The sequence below is a fragment of the Belonocnema kinseyi genome, chromosome 5 (genome assembly GCF_010883055.1).
Source record: "Belonocnema kinseyi isolate 2016_QV_RU_SX_M_011 chromosome 5, B_treatae_v1, whole genome shotgun sequence".
In the NCBI taxonomy this organism is placed as follows: Eukaryota; Metazoa; Arthropoda; class Insecta; order Hymenoptera; family Cynipidae; genus Belonocnema; species Belonocnema kinseyi.
In genome coordinates, this window is record NC_046661.1 from 96,455,725 (window position 1) to 96,481,604 (window position 25,880).

At 21.4% G+C, this 25,880-nt stretch overlaps 1 protein-coding gene across 1 annotated transcript in view; it reads right to left on the reverse strand.

Moving 5' to 3' along the window:
• The window catches only part of LOC117172622 (putative helicase mov-10-B.2), a 25,728-nt gene extending 7,807 nt beyond the window's left edge, over positions 1–17,921 (reverse strand). Inside the window, exons 1-3 of the mRNA XM_033360719.1 lie at positions 17,640–17,921; positions 12,617–12,911; positions 4,576–4,828 (exon numbers count right to left, since the gene is read on the reverse strand). Of these exons, the coding sequence (XP_033216610.1) occupies positions 4,576–4,828; positions 12,617–12,911; positions 17,640–17,914 (823 nt within the window). The 5' untranslated portion in view covers positions 17,915–17,921. The remainder of the gene's footprint in view (positions 1–4,575; positions 4,829–12,616; positions 12,912–17,639) is intronic.
• Between the last annotated feature and the right edge of the window lie 7,959 nt (positions 17,922–25,880).

A 25,880-nucleotide genomic window follows, 5' to 3' on the forward strand; every position in this document is an offset into this window, starting at 1 on the left:
GATGTGGATGAAGAAATTGGATGAAGTAAGGGAAAGCAAGGGAGTAGGGCAGAGCCAAACGGGTGATCCTGAAAAGGGACAGTAAAAAACGAACATTGTTTTTAATGTCGTGGAAAATGCATTTCTTTTATGGTAAGAGGAAACGGAAGCCCTGGAAGCTCCCTCATTTTAGGAATTAATATCACTACTGTTACTATTGTTTATCCCACGTAATGCGAAAGAGAAGAATATAAGTAGTAGTTAAGTTAGACTAAGGATGGAATTGTAAATACATGTACAGGGAGCGGAGGCCCTCAAACCCGTAAAAGGGAGAGATCAAATATATACATACATACATACATTAAATAAATATTTTTTTCAATCACAGAAAAAAACGAATTTTCAACAAAATAGTTGAATTTTCAAACAAAAAAAATACATTTTCAAACGAATAGTTGAATTTTAAAATAAAAAATAAAAAAAATTAAAAAATAACGGGAATTATTATATTTTCATTTAGGAAAATAAATTCTTAACTATAAAAAAATTAATTTTATAGAAAAAAATTAATTTTTAACGAATTGGATGAGTTTTTAACAAAATAGTTGAATTTTCTATAAAATAATTTAAATTGCAACCAAATAGTGACGTTTTTTAAATTAAAAAGATAAATTTTCAATTAAAAATTGATTATTTATAATTTCATTAAATAAATATTATTTCAACCACAGAAAAAACGAATTTTCAACAAAATAGTTGAATTTTCAACCAAAAAAAAAAAAACATTTTCAAACGAATAGTTGAATTTTAAAATAAAAAACATAAATATTCCAAAATGAAGGGAATTATCAAATTTTAATTTAGGAAAATAAATGTTTTAAATGTAAAAAATTAATTTTATAGACAAAAAATAATTTTTAACGAATTAGATGAGTTTTTAACAAAATAGTTGAATTTTCTATAAAATAATTTAATTTGCAACCAAATACTGACGTTTTTTACGTTAAAAAGATAAAATATGAATTAAAAATTGATTATTTAAAATTTCGTTATATAAATATTATTTCAACCACAGAAAAAAACGAATTTTCAACAAAATAGTTGAATTTTCAACCAAAAAAAATACATTTACAAACGAATAGTTGAATTTTAAAATAAAAAACATAAATATTCCAAAGTAAAGGGAATTATCAAATTTTAATTTAGGAAAATAAATGTTTTAAATGTAAAAAATTAATTTTTAACGAATTAGATGAGTTTTTAACAAAATAGTTAAATTTTCTATAAAATAATTTAATTTTCAACCAAATAGTGATGTTTTTTAAATTAAAAAGATAAATTTTCAATTGAAAATTGATTATTTAAAATTTCATTAAATAAATATTATTTCAATCACAGAAAAAAATGAATTTTCCACAAAATAGTTGAATTTTCAACCAAAAACAAATACATTTTCAAACGAATAGTTGAATTTTAAAATCAGAAATTAAAAATATTCAAAAATAACGGGAATTATTATATTTTAATTTAGGAAAATAAATTTTTTAAATTTAAAAAATTAATTTTATACAAAAAAAATTAATTTTTCACGAATTCGATGAGTTTTCAACAAAATAGTTGAATTTTCTATGAAATAATTTAATTTTCAACTAAATAGTAAAGTTTTTTAAATTAAAAAGATAAATTTTCAATTAAAAATTGATTATTTAAAATTTCGTTAAATATATATTATTTCAAACACAGAAAAAAACGAATTTTCAACAAAATAGTTGAATTTTCAACAACAAAAAAAATACATTTTCAAACGAATAGTTGAATTTTAAAATCAAAAATATTCAAAAATAACGGGAATTATTATATTTTAATTTAGGAAAATAAATGTTTTAAATGTAAAGAATTAATTTTATACAAAAAAATTAATTTTTAATGAATAAAATGAGTTTTTAACAAAATAGTTGAATATTCTATCAAAAAATTTATTTTTCAACCAAATAGTGAAGTTTCTTAAATTAAAAAGATAAATTTTCAATTAAAAATTGATTACTTAAAATTTCATTAAATATAATTTCAACCATAAATTTCCAACAAAATAGTTCAATTTCCAACCAAAAAAATACATTTTTAAACGAACAGTTGAATTTTAAAATAAAAGACATAAATATTCCAAAATAAAGGGAATAATTATATTTTTATTTAGGAAAATAAATTTTTAACTATTAAAAAATCAATTTTATAGAAAAAAATTAATTTTTAACGAATAAAATGAGTTTTTAACAAAATAGTTGAATTTTCTATAAAATAATTTAATTTTCAACCGGATAGTGAAGATTTTATTTAAAAAGATCTATTAAAAATTGATTATTTAAAATTTCATTAAATAAATATTATTTCGAACACAGAAAAAAACGAATTTTAAACAAAATAGTTGAATTTTCAACCAAAAAGATATATTTTTAAACGAATAGTTGAATTTTAAAATAAAAAATACAAATTTCCAACAAAAAGTCGAATAATTGCATTTTCATAAAAAAAATTAATTTTATACAAAAAGACTTGAATTTAAAAAAAAAACTTAATTTTTAACCACACAGTTCAACTTTGAATTAATTAGTTGAATCTTCCACAAAAAGATGAGTTTTGAACCAAATAATTACAATTTTAACAAAATAGTCGAATTTTTTAATTAAAAAGATAAATTTTAAATTAAAATTGTATTGAATTAAAATTATTTCAACCACAAAAAAAAAACAAATTTTAAACAAAATCATTTAATTTCCAATCGAAAAGAATGAATTTTGTATCCAAAAAGGAGAATTTCCAGCAAAACAGGCAATTTTTCGACCAAACCAGATAATTTTTTTTACAAAATATTTGAATTGTTAATAAAATAATGAAATTTGAAACAAAATAGTTGATTTTTCAACTAACAAAGATGAATTTTTAATCTAAACAAAATACATTTTTAAATGAATAGTTGAATTTTAAAATAAAATAAAAATAAAAATTCCAAAATAATTGGAATTATTAAATTTTCATTTAGAAAAATAAAATTTTAACTACAAAAAAATGATTTTTTTTACGAATAAAATTAGTTTTTTGACCAAATAGTTAAATTTTCTATAAAATAATTTAATTTTCAACTAAATTGTTACATTTTTTTAATTAAAAAGGCAAATTTTCAATTAAAAAAAGGAATATTAAAAATTTCATGGAATAAAAAATATTTCAAACACAGAAAAAAAGTAATTTTAAACAAAATAGTTGAGCTTTTAACCAAAATGACATATTTTCTACAAAACACTTGAATTTTCGATTCACAAAAATATGAATTTTCAACCAAATGTCAATTATGAGCCAAATGGATCCATTTTCGACCAAAATAAAAGAATTTTCCAACCAAAAAAGATGATCTTTTAACCAAATATAAATTTTAAATCAAACAGTTGAATTTTTGATCAAATTATTGTTATTTTTAATCGTAAAGACGTTTTTTTTACAAAATAGTTAAATTTTCTATCCGCAAAAAATACAAATTTTTAACCAAATGTTAATTTTGAACCAAAGAGTTGAATTTTCAAGAAAAATAATCGAATTTTTAAATAAAAAAAGACGGATTTTCTACAAAACACTTAAATTTTCAATCCGCAAAAATATGAATGTTGAACTAAATGTTAATTTTAAACCAAATAGTGGAATAAAAACAATAGAATTTTTAACTCGAAAATATGAATTTTAAACAAAACAGTTGAATTTTTTACCCAAAAATATGACTTTTAAAAAAAGGTTAATTTTAAACCAAAGATATCTTTAATTATTAATTAATAATTAATTAATAAATTAATAATTATTAAAATAATTTTCAACAAAGTGATTTAAATTTCAACCAAGTCATTGAATTTTTAACCAAGAAGATTAATTTTCAAGAAAAAAAAGGAATTCTCAATAAAAAATATAAATTTTAAAGCAAATAGTTGATTTTTTAACTAAAAACGATCAATTTTCATCAAAAAATGGCGTATATAAATTTTTAGTTCAAAAAATTATGCAAAAAAAATTTCAAAAAATAAAACAAACTTTCCACAAACTAATTCAAAATAATTTTCAACCAATAACACAAACGAATTTTCAACTAAATAGGTCAATCTTCATTCAATAAAATTAAGTTTAAACAAACTAGTTCAACTTTTCACCAAGTATTTAAATTTTCTATACAAAAATATGATGTATCATAATTAAATTTTCAACTAAATTGTAGAATTTTTAATAAAAAAAAATAATTAAAAAAAAACTATAATAATAGAACTTTCAGTTAAAAATAATTAACTTCTATCGAAAATATTTGGATTTTCTTTTAGGATTCTATCAACTCTGTTGGCATTTAAGCAACAAAAAGAATTGTAAAATCTAATAATTAAATTTTTAATTAAGTTGTACAATTTTTAATAAAAAAAAATTAATTTTTAGCAAAAACTATAATAGTAAAACTTTTAGTTAAAAATAATTAAATTAAAAATTAAAAATAGGGCGGAAAAGAGGATTTTTTTTTAAGAAGGGAAAAAAGTGAATTATGCACATCTTAAATCCAACATTTCTTACCTTCGATCTTTTCAATTTTCAGATCAGGAATCAGGAGATTTTCTTCACACTCTTCAGTCTCCATTTTGTCATTTAAAAGTTTTTTAATCTCGTTTTCAGACAAGGGACTCAGAGTGAAATTGTCGCCCCTGCAGGCTCGATTTCTTTGACAATATTCGATAAATTCTCGCCAGCAAGGATCGATTTGCAAGACCTTCGGATTTCCCACTACGATTAACAAAGATTTCGCTCGAGTAATCGTTACGTTAAAGCGCTGCAAAAATTTGATAACATAATTATTTTTAAATTACCATGGTGGCGACTTGACAAACATTAAAATTTTCACTAACAAAGATGTATTTCTAACCAAATAATTAAATCCTCAAGCAAAAAAACAAACAAAAATTCCAGAAGGTAGGCATTTTCAACCAACAAATTTTCTATAAAAAAAATCTGGCTTTCCCATCGAAAATAACCAATTTTGTATCCCAAAAAGTCTAATTTTCAACAAAAGAGGAATATTTTCGACCAAATCAGATTAGTTTTTTGTTGAGAAAATATTTAAATTGTTAATAAAATAATTAAATTATAAATAAAATAGTTGAATTTTCAATTCCAAATGATTTAAAGATTAAAAGAGACAAACAAAAAAATTTAATTGTTTAAAAAATAACAAATAAATTAACTAAAAAAATAAGAAAACAAGTCGCATTTTTAACCAAACAATTTTTAACAAAAAAAGGATAAATTTTTAAACGAATAATTGAATGAAAAAAAAAACACATAAATTTTTCAAAATAAATGGAACTATTATATTTGTATTGAGGAAAATAAATTTCTATAAATAATTTAATTTTCAACCAAATAGTTCAATTTTGTAATTAAAAAGATAAATTTTAAATTAAAATTTCATTAAATTAAAATTATTTTAACCACAAAAAACATAATTTAAACAAAATCGTTTAATTTTCAATCTCAAATGATGAATTTCCAACAACATAGTTGAATTCCATTCAAATATTTGAAATTTTAAGACAAAAATACAAAAACAAACAAATTAAATTGCTTAGAAAATAACAAATAAATTAACTAAAAAAAATATAAAACATTTAATTTCAACGAAAAAGTTGGATTTTTAACCAAATAATTAAATCCTGAAACAAAAAAAAATAAAATAAATTTTCCAGAAGATAGGCATTTTCAGACAAAAACTTTTCTAACAGAAAAGATGAATTTCCGATTGTAAAGAATGAATTTTGTATCCAAACAGTCATATTTTCAACACAAAAGGCAAATTTTCGACCAAACCAAATGATTTTTTGAAATTTTTGAATTGTTAATCAAATAATTAAATTTTTAATTAAGAATATACATGTTTAAACAAATAGTTGAATTTTAAAATAGAAAACATAAATTTTCAAAAATAAATGTAGTTATTACATTTTCATTTAGGAAAATAAATTTTTAACTATGAAAAAATTAATTTTGTACATATAAATTATTTATTAATTAAAAAATTTAAGTTTCATTAAATGAAAATAATTTCAACCACAAAAAATTTTGTACACAAAATAGTTGGATTTTCAACCAAAAAAGATACATTTTTAAACAAATGGTTGAATTTAAAAATAAAAAACATAAAATTTTCAAAATAACGGGAATTATTAAATTTTAATTTGGGAAAATAAATTTCTTAAATGTAAAAAATTAATTCTATACACAAAAATTAATTTTTCACGAATAAAATGAGTTTTTAACAAAATAGTTCAATTTTCTATCAATAAATTTAATTTTCAACTAAATAGTTGTAAAATGTCCATTACAAATTGAATATTTAAAATTTCATCAAATAAAAATAATTTCAACCACAGAAAAAACGAATTTCGAACTAAAAAGTTGAATTTTCAAACAATAAGATACATTTTCAAACGAATAGTTGAATTTTATAATAAAAAATACAAATTTCCAACAAAAAGTCCAATTATTGCATTTTCATTTTTTGGTAATTAATTTTATACAAAAAACTTGAATTTTTAACGAATAAAATTAATTTTTAACAAAATAATTACATTTTCAACAAAAAAGTTGAATTTTTTCGTATAAAAAAAAAAATTTTTTAATTAAAATTTCATTCAATAAAAAATATTTCAACCACAATAAACAAATTTTCAACAAAATCGTTTAATTTTCAAACCAAAATGATGAATTTTTAACAACAAAGTTGAATTCAAATAAAATATTTGAATTTTGAAAACAAAAATACAGAAACACACCAAAAATTAAATTACTTAAAAAATAACAAATAAGTTAACTTGGAAAAAAATACAAAACGTTAAAGTTCAGCGAAGAAAGTTGCATTTTTAACCAAATAATTAAATCCTCAAGCAAACAAACAAATCAAAATTCCAGAAGGTAGGCATTTTCAACCAAAAACTTTTCTATAAAAAAAGTTGTATTTCCAATCGAAAATAACCAATTTTGTTTCCCAAAAAGTCGAATTTTCAACAAAATAGGAAAATTTTCGACCAAACCAGAATAGGTTTTTGTTGAGAAAATATTTAAATTGTTAATAAAATAATTAAATTATAAATAAAATAGTTGAATTTTCAATCCAAAATGATTAAAGATAAAAAGAAACAAACAAAAAATTTAATTTTTTAAAATATAACAAATAAATTAACTTAAAAAATATAAGACATTGCAGTTCAAAGAAAAAAAGTTGCATTTTCAAACAAATAATTAAATTCCCAAGCCAAAAGGACATGTAAATTTCTATCAAATCAAATGATCTTTTTTTTTACAAAACAGTTAAATCGTCAATAAAATGATGAAATTTTGAACAAAATAGTTGAATTTTCAACCAACAAAGACGAATTTTCAAACAATTAAATTTTTAACAAAAAAAAGGATAAATTTTTAAACGAATAATTGAATGAAAAAAAAAACACATAAATTTTCCAAATAAATGGAACTATTATATTTTTATTGGGGAAAATAAATTTTTATAAATAATTTAATTTTTTACCAAATAGTTGAATTTTTAAATTAAAAAAATAAATTATAAATTAAAATTTCATTAACTAAAAATTATTTCAACCACAAGAAAGAAAATTTGAACAAAATCGTTTAATTTTCCATCTAAAATGATAAATTTATAACAACATAGTTGAATTCAAATCAAACATTTGAATTTTTAAAACAACAATACACAAACAACCAACTTAAATTACTCAGAAAAAAACAAATAAATTAACTAAAAATACATATTAAAGATTGAAGAACAGAATATATTTTTAAAAGAATATTTGAATTTTAAAACTAAAAACATCAAATTTCCAAAATAAATGGAGTTATTACATTTTCATTTAGAAAAAAAGTTTAACTGTAAAAAATGAATTCTATAGAACAAAATTAATTTTTCACGAATAAAATAAGTTTAACAAAATAGTTCAATTTTCTATAAAAAAATTTAATTTTCAACCAAATAGTTGAGTTTTTTAAATTAAAAAGGTAAATTTTCAATTAAAAATTGAATATTTAAAATTTCACTGAATCAAAATAATTTCAACCAGAAAAAAAAAAGAATTTAAAACTAAATAGTTGAATTTGGAACGAAAAAGATAAATTTTCAAACGAAAAGTTGAATTTGTTAATTAAAAAGATCAATTATAAATTAAAATTTCATTAACTAAAAATTATTTTAACCACAAAAAAAAATTTGAACAAAATCGTTTACAACAAATTAAATTACTTAGAAAATAAATAAATTAACTAAAAAAATACAAAACGTTCAAGTTCAACGAAAAAGTTCCATTTTCAACCAAATAATTAAATCTTCAAGCAAAAAAAAGAAAATAAATTTTCCAGAAGATAGGCATTTTCAAACAAAAACTTTTCTAACGGAAAAGATGAATTTCCGATCGTAAAGAATGAATTTTGTATCCAAAAAGTCAAATTTTCAACACAAAAGAGGCAAATTTTCGACCAAACCAAATGATTTTTTGAAATCTTTGAATTATTAATCATATAATTAAATTTTTAATTAAGAATATACATGTTTAAACAAATAGTTGAATTTTAGAATAAAAAACATAAATTTTCCAAAATAAATGTAGTTATTACATTCTCGTTTAGGAAAATAAATTTTTAACTATGAAAAAATTAATTTTGTACATATAAATTGATTATTAATTTAAAAATTTAAATTTCATTAAATGAAAATAATTTCAACCAAAAAAAATTAAAAAAAAAAAGAGTTGAATTTTCAACCACAAAAGATAAATTTTAAACGAATAGTTGAATTTTAAAATAAAAAACATAAAATTTCCGAAATAAATGGAGTTATTACATTTTAATTTAGAAAAAAAAGTTTAACTGTAAAAAATGAATTCTATAGAAAAAAATTAATTTTTCACGAATAAAATAAGTTTTTAACAAAATAGTTCAATTTTTTATCAAATAATTTAATTTTCAACCAAATAGTTGTAAATTTTCAATTAAAAATTTAATATTTAAAATTTCATTAAATAAAAATAATGTCAACCATAGAAAAAATGAATTTTTAACTAAATCGTTTAATTTTCAAACCAAAATGATGAATTTCTAACAACAAAGTTGAATTCAAATCAAATATTTGAATTTTTGATACATCAACACAAAAAATTAAATTAATTAGAAAATAACAAATAAGTTAACTTGGAAAAAAATACAAAACGTTAAAGTTTAGGGGAAAAAGTTGCATTTTTAACCAAATAATCAAATCCTCAAGCAAAAAAAAAAGGTGTATCCTCAAGCCAAAATTTTCTGTAAAATAATTTAATTTTAAACCAAAGAGTTGAATTTTTAAAATTAAAAATGGAATATTTAAAATTTCATTAAATAAAAATTAATTCGAAAACAGAAAAAAATAATTTCAAACAAAATGTTGAATTTTCAAACAAAATTTTGTAACAAAATAATTACATTTTCAACAAAGCAGTGGAATTTTTTTTTATTAAAAAGATAAAATTTTAACTAAAATTTCATTAAATTAAAATTATTTTAACCACTAAAAACAAATTTTAAACAAATAAGTTTAATTTTTCATTTAAAATGATGAATTTCTAACAACATACTTGAATTCAAATCAAATATTTGAATTTTTCAAACAAAAAGACACAGAAAAATTAAACTGCTTAAAAAATAATAAAAAATTAACTAAAAAATATAAATCATTAAAGTTTAACGAAACAAGTTGCATTTTCAACCAAACATTTTTATAACAAAAAAGATGAATTTTCGAACGAAAAGAATCAATTTATCCAAAAAGGCGAACTATCAATAAAACAGGGAAATTTTCGACCAAAACAGATGATTTTTTTTACGAAATATTGGAATTGTTAGTAAAATAATTAAATTTGAACAAAATAGTTGAATTTTCAAACAATTAATTAAATTTTTAAACAAAAAAGGATACATTTTTAAACGAATAGTTGAATTTTAAAATAAAAAATATAAATTTCTAAGAAAAAGTGGAATAATTGAATTTTCATTAAAAAAAAAAAATTAATTTTTTCAAAAAACTGGATTTTTACCGTATAAAATTAATTTTTAACCAGATAGTTCAACTTTAAACTAATTAGTTAAATCTTCCACAAAAGATATGAATGTTTGATAAAATAATTACATTTCCAATAAAACAGTTGAATTTTTAAATTAAAAAGACAAATTTTCAATTAAAATTTCATTACATAAAATCTATTTCAACAAAAAAGAAAAAAATTTTCAAACAAAATAGTTTATTTTGTATTGAATTAAAAAGAAAAATTGTCAATTAAAATTTCTTTAAATAAAAATTCTTTGAATAAAGAAAAAAAAACAACAATTTTCCAAACAATAAGGACAAATTTTCAAGCAAATGTTAATTCTGAATCAAATGTTAATTTTAAACAAAATAGTTGAATTCTTGATAAAAATAACAGAATTTTCAATCAAATGTTAATTTTGAACCAAATAGTTGATTTTTTGACCAAATTAATTTTATTTTTAACCTCAAAAGACGATCTTTATTTAAAACAGTACAATTTTCTGTCCGAAAAAAATATAAATTTTTAAATAAATGTTGATTTTGAACCCAATAATTGAATTTTCCACCCAAATAATAGAACAAAATATTTGGAACAAAATAGTTGAATCTTCAACCAACAACGATAAATTTTCAAACAATAATTTATTTTTTAATCAAAAAAATATACATTTTTAAGCTAATAGTCGAATTTTTAAATAAAAAACATAAATTTTCCAAAATAAATGGAATTATTATATTTTCATTATGGACAATATATGTTTAAATATAAAAAAATTGATTTTATACAAACAAAAATTTTTAATGAATAAAATGATTTTTTGACAAAATAGTTACATTTTCTATAAAATAATTTCATTTTCAAAGAAATAATTATATATTTTAAATTAGAAGGGTAAATTTTCAATTCAAAATGAAATATTTAAAATTTCATTAAATAAGAATAATTTCAACCACAGAAGAAAAACGAATTTTAAACTAAATAGTTAAATGTTCAACCAACAAGGATGAATTTTCAACCAAAAAATATACATTTTCAAACGAATATTTGAATTTTAAAATTAAAAATTTCAAAAAAAAAAGTGAAATAATTGTTATTTCATAACAAAAAAATTAATTTTATACACAAAAACTTTAATTTTTATCGAATAAAATTAATTTTTAACACATAGTTCTATTTTGAACTAATTAGTTGAATCTTCGACAAGAAAGATAAGTTTAAACAAAATACTAAACATTTTCAACAAAATAGTTGAATTTTTTGATTTAAAATAAAAATTTTTAATTGAAATTTCATTAAATAAAAATTACTTCATCAACAACGAAATTTTTTAAAAACAAAATCATTTAATTTTCAATCTAAAATTATGAATATCTAACAACAGAATTGAATTCAAATAAAAAATTTGAATTTTTAAGACAAAAAGACACAAAAAATAATTGAAAATTTACAAAATAACAAGTAAATTAACTAAAAAACATTCAAGTTCAACGAAAAAAGTTGCATTTTTAACCAAATAATTAAATCCTCAAGAAAAAAAATTAAATAAAATAAATTTTCCAGAAGATAGGCATTTTCAAACAAAAACTTTTCTAACAGAAAAGATAAATTTCCGACCGAAAAGAATCAATTTTGTATCCAAAAAGGCGAATTTTCAACAAAACAGATAAATTTCGAACAAATCAGATGATTTTTTTTTCACGAAACAGTTGAATCTTTAATAAAATATTCAATTGGAGTTATTACATTTTCATGTAAGAAAATAAATTTTTAACTACAAATATTTTTTTTAAATGTAAAAGAACTTTATTTTCAACCAAATAGTTGAATTTTCAACCAATAATGATGAATTTTTAACCAAGAAAGATACATTTTCAAAGAAATAGTTGAATTATAAAATAAAAAATATAAATTTCCCAGAAAAAGTGGAATAATTCCCGTTATTCCAGGTTGACAAAGATAATTTTTTTTTACCCAAAACATTCATCATATGGAAACGTAATAAAAACTGTAAAAACGGACTTTTTTCATTTGAAAATTCATCTTTTTGTTAGAAAACCCAACTTTTCTCTTGCAAAGTAGTTTTTTTATTATGCATTAATTTTTCAAACAAAAAAAAAATTAATCTCTTTCCGTTAAAAATCAACTGTGAGACGAAAATTCACAATTTCAGTGAAAAAATAATTTTTTTGGTTGAAAATTGACCTACTTTCTTGAAAAATTTTTATTCTGGAATGGAACCGTTTGAAAAACCGTTTCAAAATCTGTAATTTCTAAAAGGTAACTATAAATAATGAAAAAACTTGTAGGTTATGGGAGTCCCCCCCCCCCCAAAAAAAAAAAAAGTAGCAAAGAGTGTAAAATCTGCACTATCGGAAATAGAAATTAAATTTAAAAAAATTTAATACAACAAAATAAATAACTTAAATCTAAATAAATTAATAAATATTCTCGGTGATAAAGTAAAAATAAATTGAGTCAAATTTTTAAGAAATTACCTTCGCGTGGGAAAGAAAACCGAGATGAAATCTTTCATTGTGTTGGTAGACAATCGATCTCACTGTGGAAATAATTATTATGTCTTTTTCCTGTCCCTGGAAAATTTCAACAGTGCCAACAGCAATATAGTGCAATCCTTTTTGCTGGAGAGCTATCTTAATAATCGAAGCCTGGTACTTAAACGGAGTCACAATTCCAATATCGTTTTCCTCTATCCCATGTCCGCCCAGCGTTTCCTCCATCAATGCGCATACATAATGAACGACAACGTCCACCTCGTAGTCATTATAAACACTAAAATATAGTGTTATCAGTAGAATTATTTTTCAAACTGTAAAATCAGACCTAAGATTGCATGGATGCCATGGAAGTCCAGCTTCCACTCTCATTTTTTCAGAAGTAAAACACATTGGGGAAGAGTCGTCCTAAGTCGGCACAGTGAGACTTTTTGTCGAAAAAAATGGGAAAGTAAAAATTTTTCTGTCACAATGCAGCGCAAAGTGAAGTGAGTCGATTTTTGTTTTGCTATTTCTCAAAATTATGATCCTAAGTTGGCAATCGCTGGTCCTGAGTCGACAGATAATTTTTTTTTCGCTCAAATGCAAGACAAATGGAAGGCTATGTAAGTTTTAGGAGAAAAAAAAAACATAGGGTACATTTTTCACACTCAAAGGATAACAAATTCAGAATAAATTCACGAAATCTCAACGCAATTCAAGTTAAATTCCAACTAATCGGAGAACATTTTTAAATAAAAAAAGTTGCATTGACCTCCGTGAATTTGGAAAAAATTGAGGTCAATTTAAGGTAAATAAGAAGAATTTTGATAAAGTTTATGAATTAAAACACAATAGGGAAGCGTCGTCCTAAGTCGGCACAGTGAGACATTTTGTAGAAAAAAAATGAGAAGGTAAACATTTTTCTGTCACAATGCAGCGCAAAGTGAAGTGAGTCGATTTTTGTTTTGATATTTCTCAAAATTACGATCCTAAGTCGGCACACCATTTTTTTTTTTTTTTTGCTCAAATGCAAGAAAAATGGAAGGCTATGTAAGTTTTAGGACAAAAAAGATCATAGGGGTCATTTTTCACACTCAAAGGATAACAAATTCAGAATAAATTCACGAAATCTCAAAGCAATTCAAGTTAACTAATCGGAGAACATTTTTAAATAAAAAAAGTTGCATTGACTTCCGTGGATTTGGAAAAAATTTAGGTCAATTTAAGGTAAATAAGAGGAATTTTAATGAAGTTTATGAATTAAAACACATTAGGGAAGCGTCGTCCTAAGTCGGCACAGTGAGACTTTTTGTTGAAAAAAATGAGAAGGTAAACATTTTTCTGTCACAATGCAGCGCAAAGTGAAGTGAATCGATTTTTGTTTTTCTATTTCTCAAAATTATTATCCTAAGTTGGCACCCGCTGGTCCTGAGTCGGCACATAATATTTGTTCTCTCAAATGCAAGAGAAATGGAAGGCTATGTGAGTTTTAGGAGAAAAAAGATCATAGGGTTCATTTTTCACACTCAACGGGTAACAAATTCAGAATAAATTCACGAAATTTCAACGCAATTCAAGTTAAATTCAAACTAATCGGAGAAAATTTTAAATAAAAAAAGTTGCATTGGCTTCCATGGATTTGGAAAAAATTGAGGTCAATTTAAGGTAAATAAAAAGAATTTGGTGAACTTTATGAATTAAAACACATTAGGGAAGCGTCGTCCTAAGTCGGCACAGTAAGACTTTTTGTCGAAAAAAAGAGAGGGTCAACATTTTTCTGTCGCAATGCAGCACAAAATGAAGTGAATCGATTTTTTTTTGTTGCTATTTCTCAAAATTATTTTCCTAAGTCGGCACCCAATGGTCCTAAGTCGGCACATAATTTTTTCTCTCTCAAAGGCAAGAAAAAGAGCAGACTATGTCAGTTTTAGGAGAAAAAAGATAAATTAAAACCATTTACAAAAAAGAAAAACATGTATAATATTAAAGGCCTCACTGTCCTTATGAAAACGGACATTGTGTCAACGGACACGAATTTTTCTCAAAATTTTCAAATATAATTTCAAATTTTAAAAAATTACTTTACAGTCTTCTAAATTTCCCCAGCAATTTTAAGAAAATTTGTTTATTAATTTTTTTCGTTTTTATTTTGCAAGCTTACCAAATTGAAACATTTTTCTTTAAAATTGAGTAAAATTTACTGAATTTAGAAGAATTCAAAAGAATTTAGGAGCAATTATTAAGAATTCAGAGTGAATTCTAAATAAATTGCAAAAAATATTTGAACATTTATACAAACCGAACATATTTTAACGAAAATGATTACGTTTATATGAAAAAAGGTGAATTTTTCACCAAAATTGAAATAGTTAAAGTGCATTTTCAACTGAAATCATAAATCTTCCAATAAAAAAAATGCATTTTTAACGAAATACATGAATTTTCAACTAAATAGATCAATTTTGTGTAAAAAATAAAATACTCAAATTTTCAGTTAATAAAATAAATTTTAAATAAAAACAGAAACAAATTTTCAACAAAATAGTTAAATTTTCAATCAGAAAAATTAATTTTTAACAAAAAAAAATGAATTTTCAAATAATGATAGCATTTTTCTACCAAAAAAATACGGATTTTCAACAAATAGTTGATTTTTCACCTAAAACTGATAATTTTTTTAATTAAAATAAAATAATTAGATTTTCAGTAAAAGATTGAATTTTAAATAAAATTAAAGCAAATTTTCAAGGAAATAGTATCATTTTTAGCCAAGAAGATTACATTTCTATCAAGAAAGATAAATTTAAAAAAAAAGTAATGGAACAATTACATTTTCAGTTTAAAAAAATTAATTCTGAATATGAAAAAATGATTTTAAACCAAAAATATGAATTTTCTATAAAAAAACTATAATACTTGCATTTTCAACCAAAAAGGTAAATTTTGGAACAAGAAGATTAATTTTTGAATAGAAAAATTAATTTTCTACCAGAAAATATGATTTTTAACAAAACATAACTTTTTAATTAAAGAAGAAAAAATTTTAACAGAGTAGTTGAATTTTAAACTAAAAAAAAATTTTTTTTACCGAAAACGGAATAGTAACAATTTTAATTATTATAATCAAATTTAAATCAAACATGAGAGTTTTCCCCTAAAACAATGAATCTTCAACTGCAATAGTTGAATTTCCAAACAAAACGAAATTAATTTTTACTAAAAAAGATAAATTGTCAACCAAAACTTATATAATTAAATTTTAAGCTTAAAAACATAATTGTTCAACCAACCAGAGGAAGTTTTAACTAAAAATATTGAATATTCAATTGGAATAAGTTAAATTTTCAGTTAAAAAATTACTTTAAAAAAAAAAACAAGTTTCAAAAAAATAGTTTCAATTTTCGAACAAGGTGATGAATTTTCAACAAATTGTAAATATTAAACTGAAATAGTTGCATTTTAAACCAGAAAGAATCTTATTTCCGAACCAAAAGATTTATTTTTAACTAAAATTATAAATAAAATTAAATTACTTAAAAAAAAAACAATTTTCAAAAAAATAGTTTCAATTTTCGAACAAGGTGATGAATTTTCAACAAATTGTAAATATTAAACTGAAATAGTTGCATTTTAAACCAAAAAGAATTTTATTTCCAAAACAAAAGATTTATTTTTAACTAAAATTATATAAATTTAACTGTGATACTTACATTTTTAACCGAAAAAAAAGAATTTTTAAGAATAAAACATTAAAAATTATCAAAAACACTAAAAAAATATTAATTTTCATCCAAATGGTTAAATTTTGAACTAAAAAAGAAAAATTTGAAAACAAATTAGAGAGTTAAATTTTCATTTGAAGAAATTAATCTTCAACCAAACTGATAAATTTTCAACTAAAATACGATGAATCTTTAACTGGAATTGCTGAATTTTATACAAAAAGATGAATTTTTAACCATAATAAAGTTTTATTTTCTACAAAAAAAAAAAGAATTTTTCACAAGGTACATACATTTTCTAAACTAAAATTTTAGAAAAATTAATACTCAACGAAACAAAAAACAAAAAGAATGTACAACAAAATATTTTTTTTATCAAAACTACAAGAATTACATTTTTAGTTAAAACAATAAATTTTCAACCAAAAAATAAATTCTCAACAAAATAATTCAATTTTAAGCCCAAAAGATGAATTTTCTACCAAAAACGATACAGTTTCGATAAAATATATAAATTATCAAATAAAAAAGATAAATTTTAAATAAACAAAAGCACAAGTTCTGAACAAAATTGCTTAATTTTCAACTAAAAATTTAAATTTTCATGAAAATTCTTATTTAAAAATAAAAGTGACAATCTACGAATTCTCAAATTTTGAACGGATCTAGAATTACTTCAAAATTACTTCAAATCCTTTTAATTTCTAATTATTTAAATTCCCAAAACTGCACTTTAATTATTTTAAAACCTTAAAATCAAACTTGGGCAGGTTTTTCTTCTAAAAAATTCGTAAAATTCCCGGTTTCCGGGTCCGTCGGCCACCCACTTTTTTATTTAAAAAAATCTTCGATTTTGAAAACTTCTCATTTTTCCTTGAAATCGTTTCTAAATTCCCTAAAATATTTCAAATCAAAAGCTTTTGAAAATGCGTAAGATTTTACAAGTTTTTAAAATTCCCTAAAATTAAAAAAAAACAATGCAAATTATTGGAATCTATTAAAAAATTTTCGGAATCTTTCAAAATACCCTGAAATATTTCAGAAGAGTATTTAGTGAAAGAAAAGTAGCTAATGTGAACTTTTAATTTAAAAAAGTGACTAAAAGTGACTTCAGTTAATTCTTACAGAAATTTCTTGATTTTCTTCTTTTCTTTTTTTTTTAAATACCCGATTATTGGAGGCTTTGACCTTATAATAAATTTTTGTAAAGTTTAATTATGAGCTGGAAATAGGGTACCATAATTTTTTGACAATCTCAGGCCTGTTGGAAAATTAATTAAAAATATTAAATTTCTCCCCACCTGGGCGAATTTTCGTCTCTTCTTTCCGATCCATGAACGGCGTGGAAAATAAGGGGGAATTTTTTGTTGGGCAATTGCGACCAGTATTCTGCCCTGGTTATTTCATCACCTCCACAAGCCACGAGTTCATTTTCATAAAACATCCGGTTCGGAAGTCGAAGAATTGCCTCGTGACTTCGATAATTGTTTAACAATTTCGTTATAAAGTTCGGATTATATTTGTTGTCTTCCCCCTTTTGATAAAGTTTAACGCAATCCATCAATCTTTCCAGCATCGATTTTCCTAAATATAAACGTAATATAAAACAGGCTCTCTTTCAAATTTCAGGATGGCCGTTTTAATGCAAGAAAAAAAATTCCCGGTCTTTTCCCGGCTCGAAAAAAAAATTTCACGGGCAATTTGGAATAGAGTTTTGAGCCGGTTCTATGAGGTTGGAAATTCAAATCGTTTTTTAAAAGTTTGTCTTTTTTATTTTAAAGTTTAACTGGTTTAGTAGAAATTAAACCTTTTTTTTTGATAAAAAAGCAACAGTTTTGGTGAGAAAACTGAACTATTTCGTAGAAAATTTACTTTTTGTTTAAAATTTATATTTTGGTGTTGAAAAATGAACTGAAATATTTTCTGGCTGATAGTTCCACTTTTTAAAAAAATTCATCTGTTGTAGTACAAAATTGATCTTTCTTGGATAAAAATGCAACCATTTGGTAGAGAATTTAACTATTTTGTTAAAAATTCATCTTTTTTGGCTGAAAAAAAATCGTCTTTTTGGATTGAAAATTCCATTTTTTTCGTGGAAACTTATTTTTTTGTTACAAAAATTAAATTTTCTATTTCTTAATTGAAAATTCAACTACTTGGGTCAAATTTATTTTTACATTGGAAATTTTTTTTATTGAAGGCTTATATCTGGTTGAAAATTTAACTGTTTAGTGGAAAATACTTCTTTTTTTCTTAGTTTAATTAATTTTTTAACAGAAAATGGAACCTTTTTTTTGCGTAAAAATGCATCAGTTCCGTAAAAAATTAATTTTTTGTTGAAGTCATATTTTTTGTTTGAAAATTGAATTTTTATATAGAAAATTTGTCTTCTGGTTTGAAGGTTCAATAATTTAGATAAACTTTTATTTATTTTTTGAGTGAAGAATCTTAATTTATTGGAATTTCGTGTTTTTGGTTTTGAAATTCTTTTATTTTGTTGTATAAACTTCATTATTTTTTTTATTAAAACATAAACTATGACAGTTTTTCGTTAGAAATTTGTCTTTTCAGGTTGAATATTCAACATTATGTTAAAAATTCAATTATTTTGTTGAAAATTCCAGTATTTTGTTTAAAAGTTATCTTTTAAAGTGGAAAAACTTTTTTTTTTGTTTGAAATAAATTAATAAATTTGAAAATTTATAATTTTTATATGAAATACTGTAATTTCTGAATATGTCTGAGCTAGAAAATAATTTATATTCAACCGCTGACATAACCTGAACATTGAAAATATTGTTAAATATCATAAATTCTTAAATTCTCTTAAATTCTTTTAAATTCTCCTAAATTCTGTCATATTCTCAGTTATATAACCTGAACTTAAATTTTCGGGAATTTAAGAAATTAAAAAAATTTAATTAAATTTAAAAAATGGAACACTAAAGTTAAAAAAATTTCCACTTGAGGTAATAAAAACTGAGCTGCAAACGAAAGCCCTCAAATTGGAACTGTTAAATTTTGAACTTTTAAAATTGAAATTTAAAAGTTTTTAATTAAAATTAAATTAAAATTAATTAAAATTTTGCAATATAAAAAATATAAAAATCCACCTTATCATTTTCGATGCTCTAAATTAAAAAATCAATGAATGAACTTTAAATTTTTCAAAATTATATAATTTTAAGGAATTTTAACCTAGAAACATTAAATATTGAAAAATTGAAACATTTTTAACTGAAAACTTCTTAAATTAGAAATTCAATTATTTTCTTTTTAAATAGTTTAAAACTCCCTGAAAAGCTTTGAAATTTTAGTTCAAAATTTTGAAAGATCTAAAAGTTTTTTTTTAATTTATTCAAATTTAAAACTATTTTTCAAGTTTTTTGTTTAGAACTTCAAAATATCTTTTAAAATTAATGGAATTTTTCTTAAAATTTATAGAAAATCCTACAAATAAAATAAAAAATTTTCATATTGTTAAAATTATTGTTCCCTTTTAATATTTAAAGTATAGATTCATTTTAAAAAATGTATTTATATTTACAGATGATAAAATAAAAACAGTTTTTCAAAAAAAAATTTCAATTTCAAACGCTTTTAATTTTTAATTGTATAGGTCTTCAAAATCGCATTTTTAAATTCTTTAAATTAAAAATCAAAATCTAAAATGGAAAATGGAAATTTGGGACAGATTTTTCATCTAAATATTAGTAAAATTCCCAGCCAATAAATAGGTCAATTTTCAATCAAATAGTTGAACTTTAAATTGAAAAAAAATGAATCTTTTTCTCTAAAAGTCGAATGGTTAAACTTTTAGTTAAAAACATTAAAATTATTTTCTAAAAAAAAGGACTAGTTAAATTTTCAGTCAGTAAAAGTAATTTTCAAAAAAAAAAAAGAATTTTCAACAAAATATTTAAATGTTCAAACAACAAAATAGTTTTTTTTAATCAAACCATTTTATTTTCAATCAAAAAGTTGCATTTTCAACCAAATTAATTTTATTTTCTACCAAAGAAGAAGAGTTTTTAACAAAATATTTCAATTTCTAACCAAATAGTTAAATTTTCTACAAAATTGTTGAATATTCGAACCGAAAATACGCATTTTTTTTACAAGGCATTTAAATTTTGAACCTGAAAATATAAATTTTTAACAATAAAGTTCATTTACTAACAAATAGACGAATTTTCAACTAAATAATTAAATTTTCAGTTTAAAAAAATATATGAATTTTCAATCAGAGAGTCAAATCACTACCAAATAGTTGAATTATCAACACAGTAGTTAAATTTTCAGTAAAATAAAATTTTTTTAACAAAATACTTGAATCTTCAACTTAAGCAGATTAATTTTCAAGCAAACAGTAGTATTTTATACCAAAAAAAATTGTTTTTCTACCAAAAAAAATGAATTTCCAACAACAAACACCGATTTTCGAACAAATAGTTTGTTTTTTTACCATTTTTTAATGTACGAGCCGAAAATACAAAATTTTCTACAACAAAAAAGTTAATTTACAATCAAACAGTTGAATTTTCAAGAAAATAATTTAATTTTCAGTTTAAAAAATAACTTTTAACCAAATAAAACACGAATTTCAGAGTAAAATAAAAAATCTTCAGTCAAAAAATGAACATTCAAGAAAGTAGTTAAACTCCGAAGAGTTAGATTGATTCTCAACCAAACAGTTGCATTTTTAACCAAAAGAAAATTATTTAAAAAATATAAAAGCCGAATTTTTCACAAAATATATCAATTTTAAACCAAATAGTTAAATTTTCAACCAAAATGTTTAATTTTTAACCCGAAAATATGAATTTTCAACCAGAAAGTCAATTCACTACCAATTAGTTGAATTATCAACAAAGTAGTTATATTTTTAGTAAAATAAAAAATTTTAACCAAATAAACACAAACTTTCAACCAAAATTACGAATCTTCAACCAAAAAATGAACTATTAAAAAAATCAGTAGACTTTCCATCGAGGAGTTGATAATTAAATAAAAAAGATATAAATTTAAATTAACAAAAATTTGGTTTTAACCAACAAAGACGAATTCTTAACAAAATACTTCAATTTCTAACCAAATAGTTCAATTTTCTATCAAATTGTTTAATTTTCGAACCGAAAATACGGATTTCCTACAAAACATTTAAATTTTGAACACGAAAATATGAATTTTTAACAAAAAATTTCATTTACAAGCAATTAGTTGAATTTTTAACAAAATACTTCGATTTTTAGTTTAAAAAATGTTTAAGCAAATAAATCACGAATTTCCAAACCGGAAATAGGAGTTTTTTTACCAAATATTTGAATTTTCACACTCAAAAATGTGAATTATCAGAAAAAAAGTACTTTTCTACCAAAGCCGAATAACTTTTTTCCAAAAAAGATTACAATCTCTACAGAAAGAGATTTTCAATAAATTTTCAATAAAAAAAATATGTTAAGTCAAGAAATCAAGTGATTAAATTTTCTACTAAATTGTTTTATTTTCTAGCCGAAAATACGAATTTTCTACAAAAAATTTTTAATTTTCTAGTCGAAAATATGAATTTTTTAACCAAAATATTAATTTACAACCAATTAGTTGAATTATCAAAAAAGTTAAATATTTAGTTTGAATTAAAAAAAAAACTCAATAAAGCAAAATTTTTTACGAAGTAGTTGTATTTTTAATCAAAGAATTGATTTTAACCAAAAACGATGAATTTTCAACAAAATACATTAATTTCCAACCAAATAGTTAAATTTTCTATAAAATTGTTTGATTTTCGAGCCGAAAATATGAATTTTCTACGAAAATTTTCATCCCAAAAATGTGAATTTTCAAAAAAAAGTTACTTTTTAACCGAAACTGAATAATCTTTTTACCAAAAAAGTTTAAATTTCTACAGAAAGAGATTTTCAATAAATTTTCAATGAAAAATTGGTTAGTCAAGAAAAGAACAAGATTTTAATTTAAATTAAAAAATAGCTGATTTTAACCAACAAATACGAATTTTCAACAAAATATATAAATTTTTAACTAAAAAATATAATTTTTCAACTAAGTAGTTGCATTTCAAAAAAAAAAAAAAAAAAGATTTTCTACCAAAAAAAAGATTAATTTTACAATCAATTCCTAAAAAAGCAGTTAAATTTTTTAACAAATTGTTTCATTTTCGAGTCGAAAATACGAATTTTCTACATAACATTTGAACTTTCATCCGAAAAATGTGAATTTTCAAAAAGAAAGTTTCTTTTCAACCGAAGCCGAATAATTTTTTCTCAAAAAAGAGTAAATTGTTGAAGAAAAAAATTTTCAATAAATTTACAATAAAAAAATATGTTAGTCACGAAAAGAACAAAATTTCAATTAAATTTTCAACCAAGGAGTCGAATTTTCAATAAAAAGATTTTAATTTTAATTTAAAAACATCGGATTTTAACCAAAAAATTCGAATTTTCAATAGAATATATAAACATTTAACTAAAAAATATTAGTTTTCAAACTAAGTAGTTGCATTTTTGATAAAAAAAATTAATTTTCTACCAAAAAGAGATAAATTTTTAATCAATTACTAATCAAGCAGTTAAATTTTCTAACAAATTGTTTAATTATTGAGTCAAAAATAAGAATTTTCTACAAAACATTTAAATTTTCAAGTAGAAATATAAATAATCAACCAAAAAATTAATTTTCAACCAATTGGTTGTAATGTCAACACGAAAAGTTAAATTTTCAGTTAAAAAAATAAAAAATTTCACTAAATAAAGCACAAATTTTGAACCAAAGAATTGAGTTTAACCAAAAAAATGAATTTTCAACAAAATACATTAATTTGCAAACAAATAGCTAACTCTTCTATAAAATTGTTTAATTTTCGGGCCGAAAAGACGAATTTTGTACGAAAAATTTGATTTTTCATTACAAAAATGTGAATTTCCAAAAAAAAGTTACTTTTCAACCGAAGCCGAATAATTTTTTTACCAAAAAAGATTACATTTCTACAGAAAAAGATTTTCGATATATTTTCAATAAAAAAATATGTTAGTAAGAAAGAAACAACATTTCAATTCAATTTTCAATCTAGGAGTAAATATTTCAATAAAAAAGATTAAAATTTAAAAAAAAGCTTATTTTAACCAATAAAAACGAATTTTCAAAAAAATACTTTCATCTTCAACTAAAAAATATCACTTTTCAATAAAGTAGTTGTATTTTTAATAAGAAAAATGTTGAAGGAACTTTTTTTTAAATTCACATTTTTGGGATGAAAGTTCAAATGTTATGTAGAAAATTCGTATTTTCGACTCGAAAATTAAACAATTTGTTAGAAAATTTAACTGCTTTTTTAGGAATTGATTGAAAATTCATATTTTTTTGGTAGAAAATATTTTTTTTTTTTTGAAATGCCACTGCTTAGTTGAAAACTTATATTTATTAGTGGAAGATTTATATATTTTGTTGAAAATTCGAATTAGTTTTTTTTTGAAAATTCACATTTTTGGGATATAAATTAAAAATTTTCGTAGAAAACTCCTATTTTCGGCCCGAAAATTAAATTACTTGGTCGGAAATTAATGTGTTTTGTTGAAAAATCCTCTTTGTCGGTTAAAAAAACAACTGTTTTTTAATTTAAATTAAAATATTTTTTATTGAAATATCAATTTCTCGGTTGAAAGTTGAACTACTTTCTTGAAATTTAATTCCTTTGGTTGAAGATTCATAATTTCCGTTCGGAAATTCGTGGTTTATTTGTTTAAACATTTTTAAAACTAAAAATTTAACTATTTTGTTAAAAATTCAACTAAATGGTTGTAAATGAACTTTTTTTTTAAATTCATATTTTCGGTTCGAAAATTAAACAATTTCATAGGAAATTGAACTATTTGGTTAAAAATTGATGTATTTTGTTAAAAATTCGTCTTTGTTCGTTAAAACCAAATTTTTTTAAATTTAAATTTATATCTTTTTTATTGAATTATCAACTCCTCGATGGAAAGTCTACCGATTTTTTAATAGTTCATTTTTTGATTGAAGATTCGTAATTTTGGTTGAAAGTTTGTGTTTTATTTGGTTAAAATTTTTGTTTTTACTGAAAATTTAACTATTTTGTTTATAATTATATTAATTGGTAGTAAATTAATTTTTTTTGCAGAAAATTCGTATTTTCAAGTTGAAAATTCGAATTTTTTGTAGAAAATTAATATTTTCGGCTTGAAAATTAAACAACTTGGTGGAAAATTTAACTATTTGGTTCAAAATTGATATATTTTGTGGAAAAGTCGGCTTTAATGTTTTAAAAATAATTTTCTTTTGGTTAAAAATGCAACTGTTTTGTTGAAAATCAATCTATTTTAATGTATTATTCAAGTATTTTGTTGAAGAAACCTCTTTTTTGGATAATATCAACCGTTGTTTAATTTTAATTTGTATCTTTTTTATTAAAATATCAACTCTTCGGTTCAGAATTTAACTACTTTCTTAAAAGTTCATTTTTTGACTGAAGATTTTTTATTTTACTCTGAACTTCGTGTTTTATTTGGTTAAAAGTTATTTTTTAAACTGAAAATTAAATTATTTTCTTGAAAATTTAACTGTTTGATTGTGAATTAACTTTTTTGTTGTAGAAAATTCGTATTTTCGGCTAGAAAATTAAAAAATGGTAAAAAAACAAAATATTTGTTCGAAAATCGGTGTTTGTTGTTGAAATCAAATCAAAAAGACGTATTTTCAACAAAAAATTCGAATTTTCAAGTAGAAAATATTAATTTTGTAACCAAAAAATTAATTTACAACCAATTAGTTGAAGTTTCAAAACAAAAAGTTAAATTTTCAGTTATAAAATACAAAATGTAACTAAAAAAAGCACAAATTTTGAACCAACCAGTTGTATTTTTAACTAAAGAATTGAGTTTCATCAAAAAAGATTAATTTTCAACAAAATAGTTAAATTTTTTATAAAAAAAAGTTACTTTTCAACCGAAATCGAATAATTTTTTTACCAAAAAAAGACTATATTTCTATAGAAAAAGATTTTCAATACATTTTCAATAAAAATATATGTTAGTCAAGAAAGAAACAACATTTGAATTAAATTTATAACCGAGGAGTAGATATTTCAATAAAAAAGATTTTAATTGAAATTAAAAAACAGCTGATTTTAACCAGCAAATACGAGTTTTCAACCAAATACTTAAATCTTCAACTAAAAAAGATCAGTTTTCAACTAAGTAGTTCCATTTTTAACAAAAAAAAAATGATTTTCTACCAAAAAAAGATGGATTTTCAATTAATTCCTAACAAAATAGTTCAATTTTCTATCAAATTGTTTAATTTTCGAACCGAAATTACGGATTTTCTACAAAAAATTTGAACTTTCAACTAGAAAATATGAATTTTTTAACCAAAAAATTAATTTACAACAAATTAGTTTAAGTTTAAAAACAAAAAGTTAAATTTTCAGTTTAAAAAAATGTAACTAAATAAAGCACAAATTTGTAAGCAAAAAGTTGTATTTTTAACAAAATAATTGAGTTTAACCA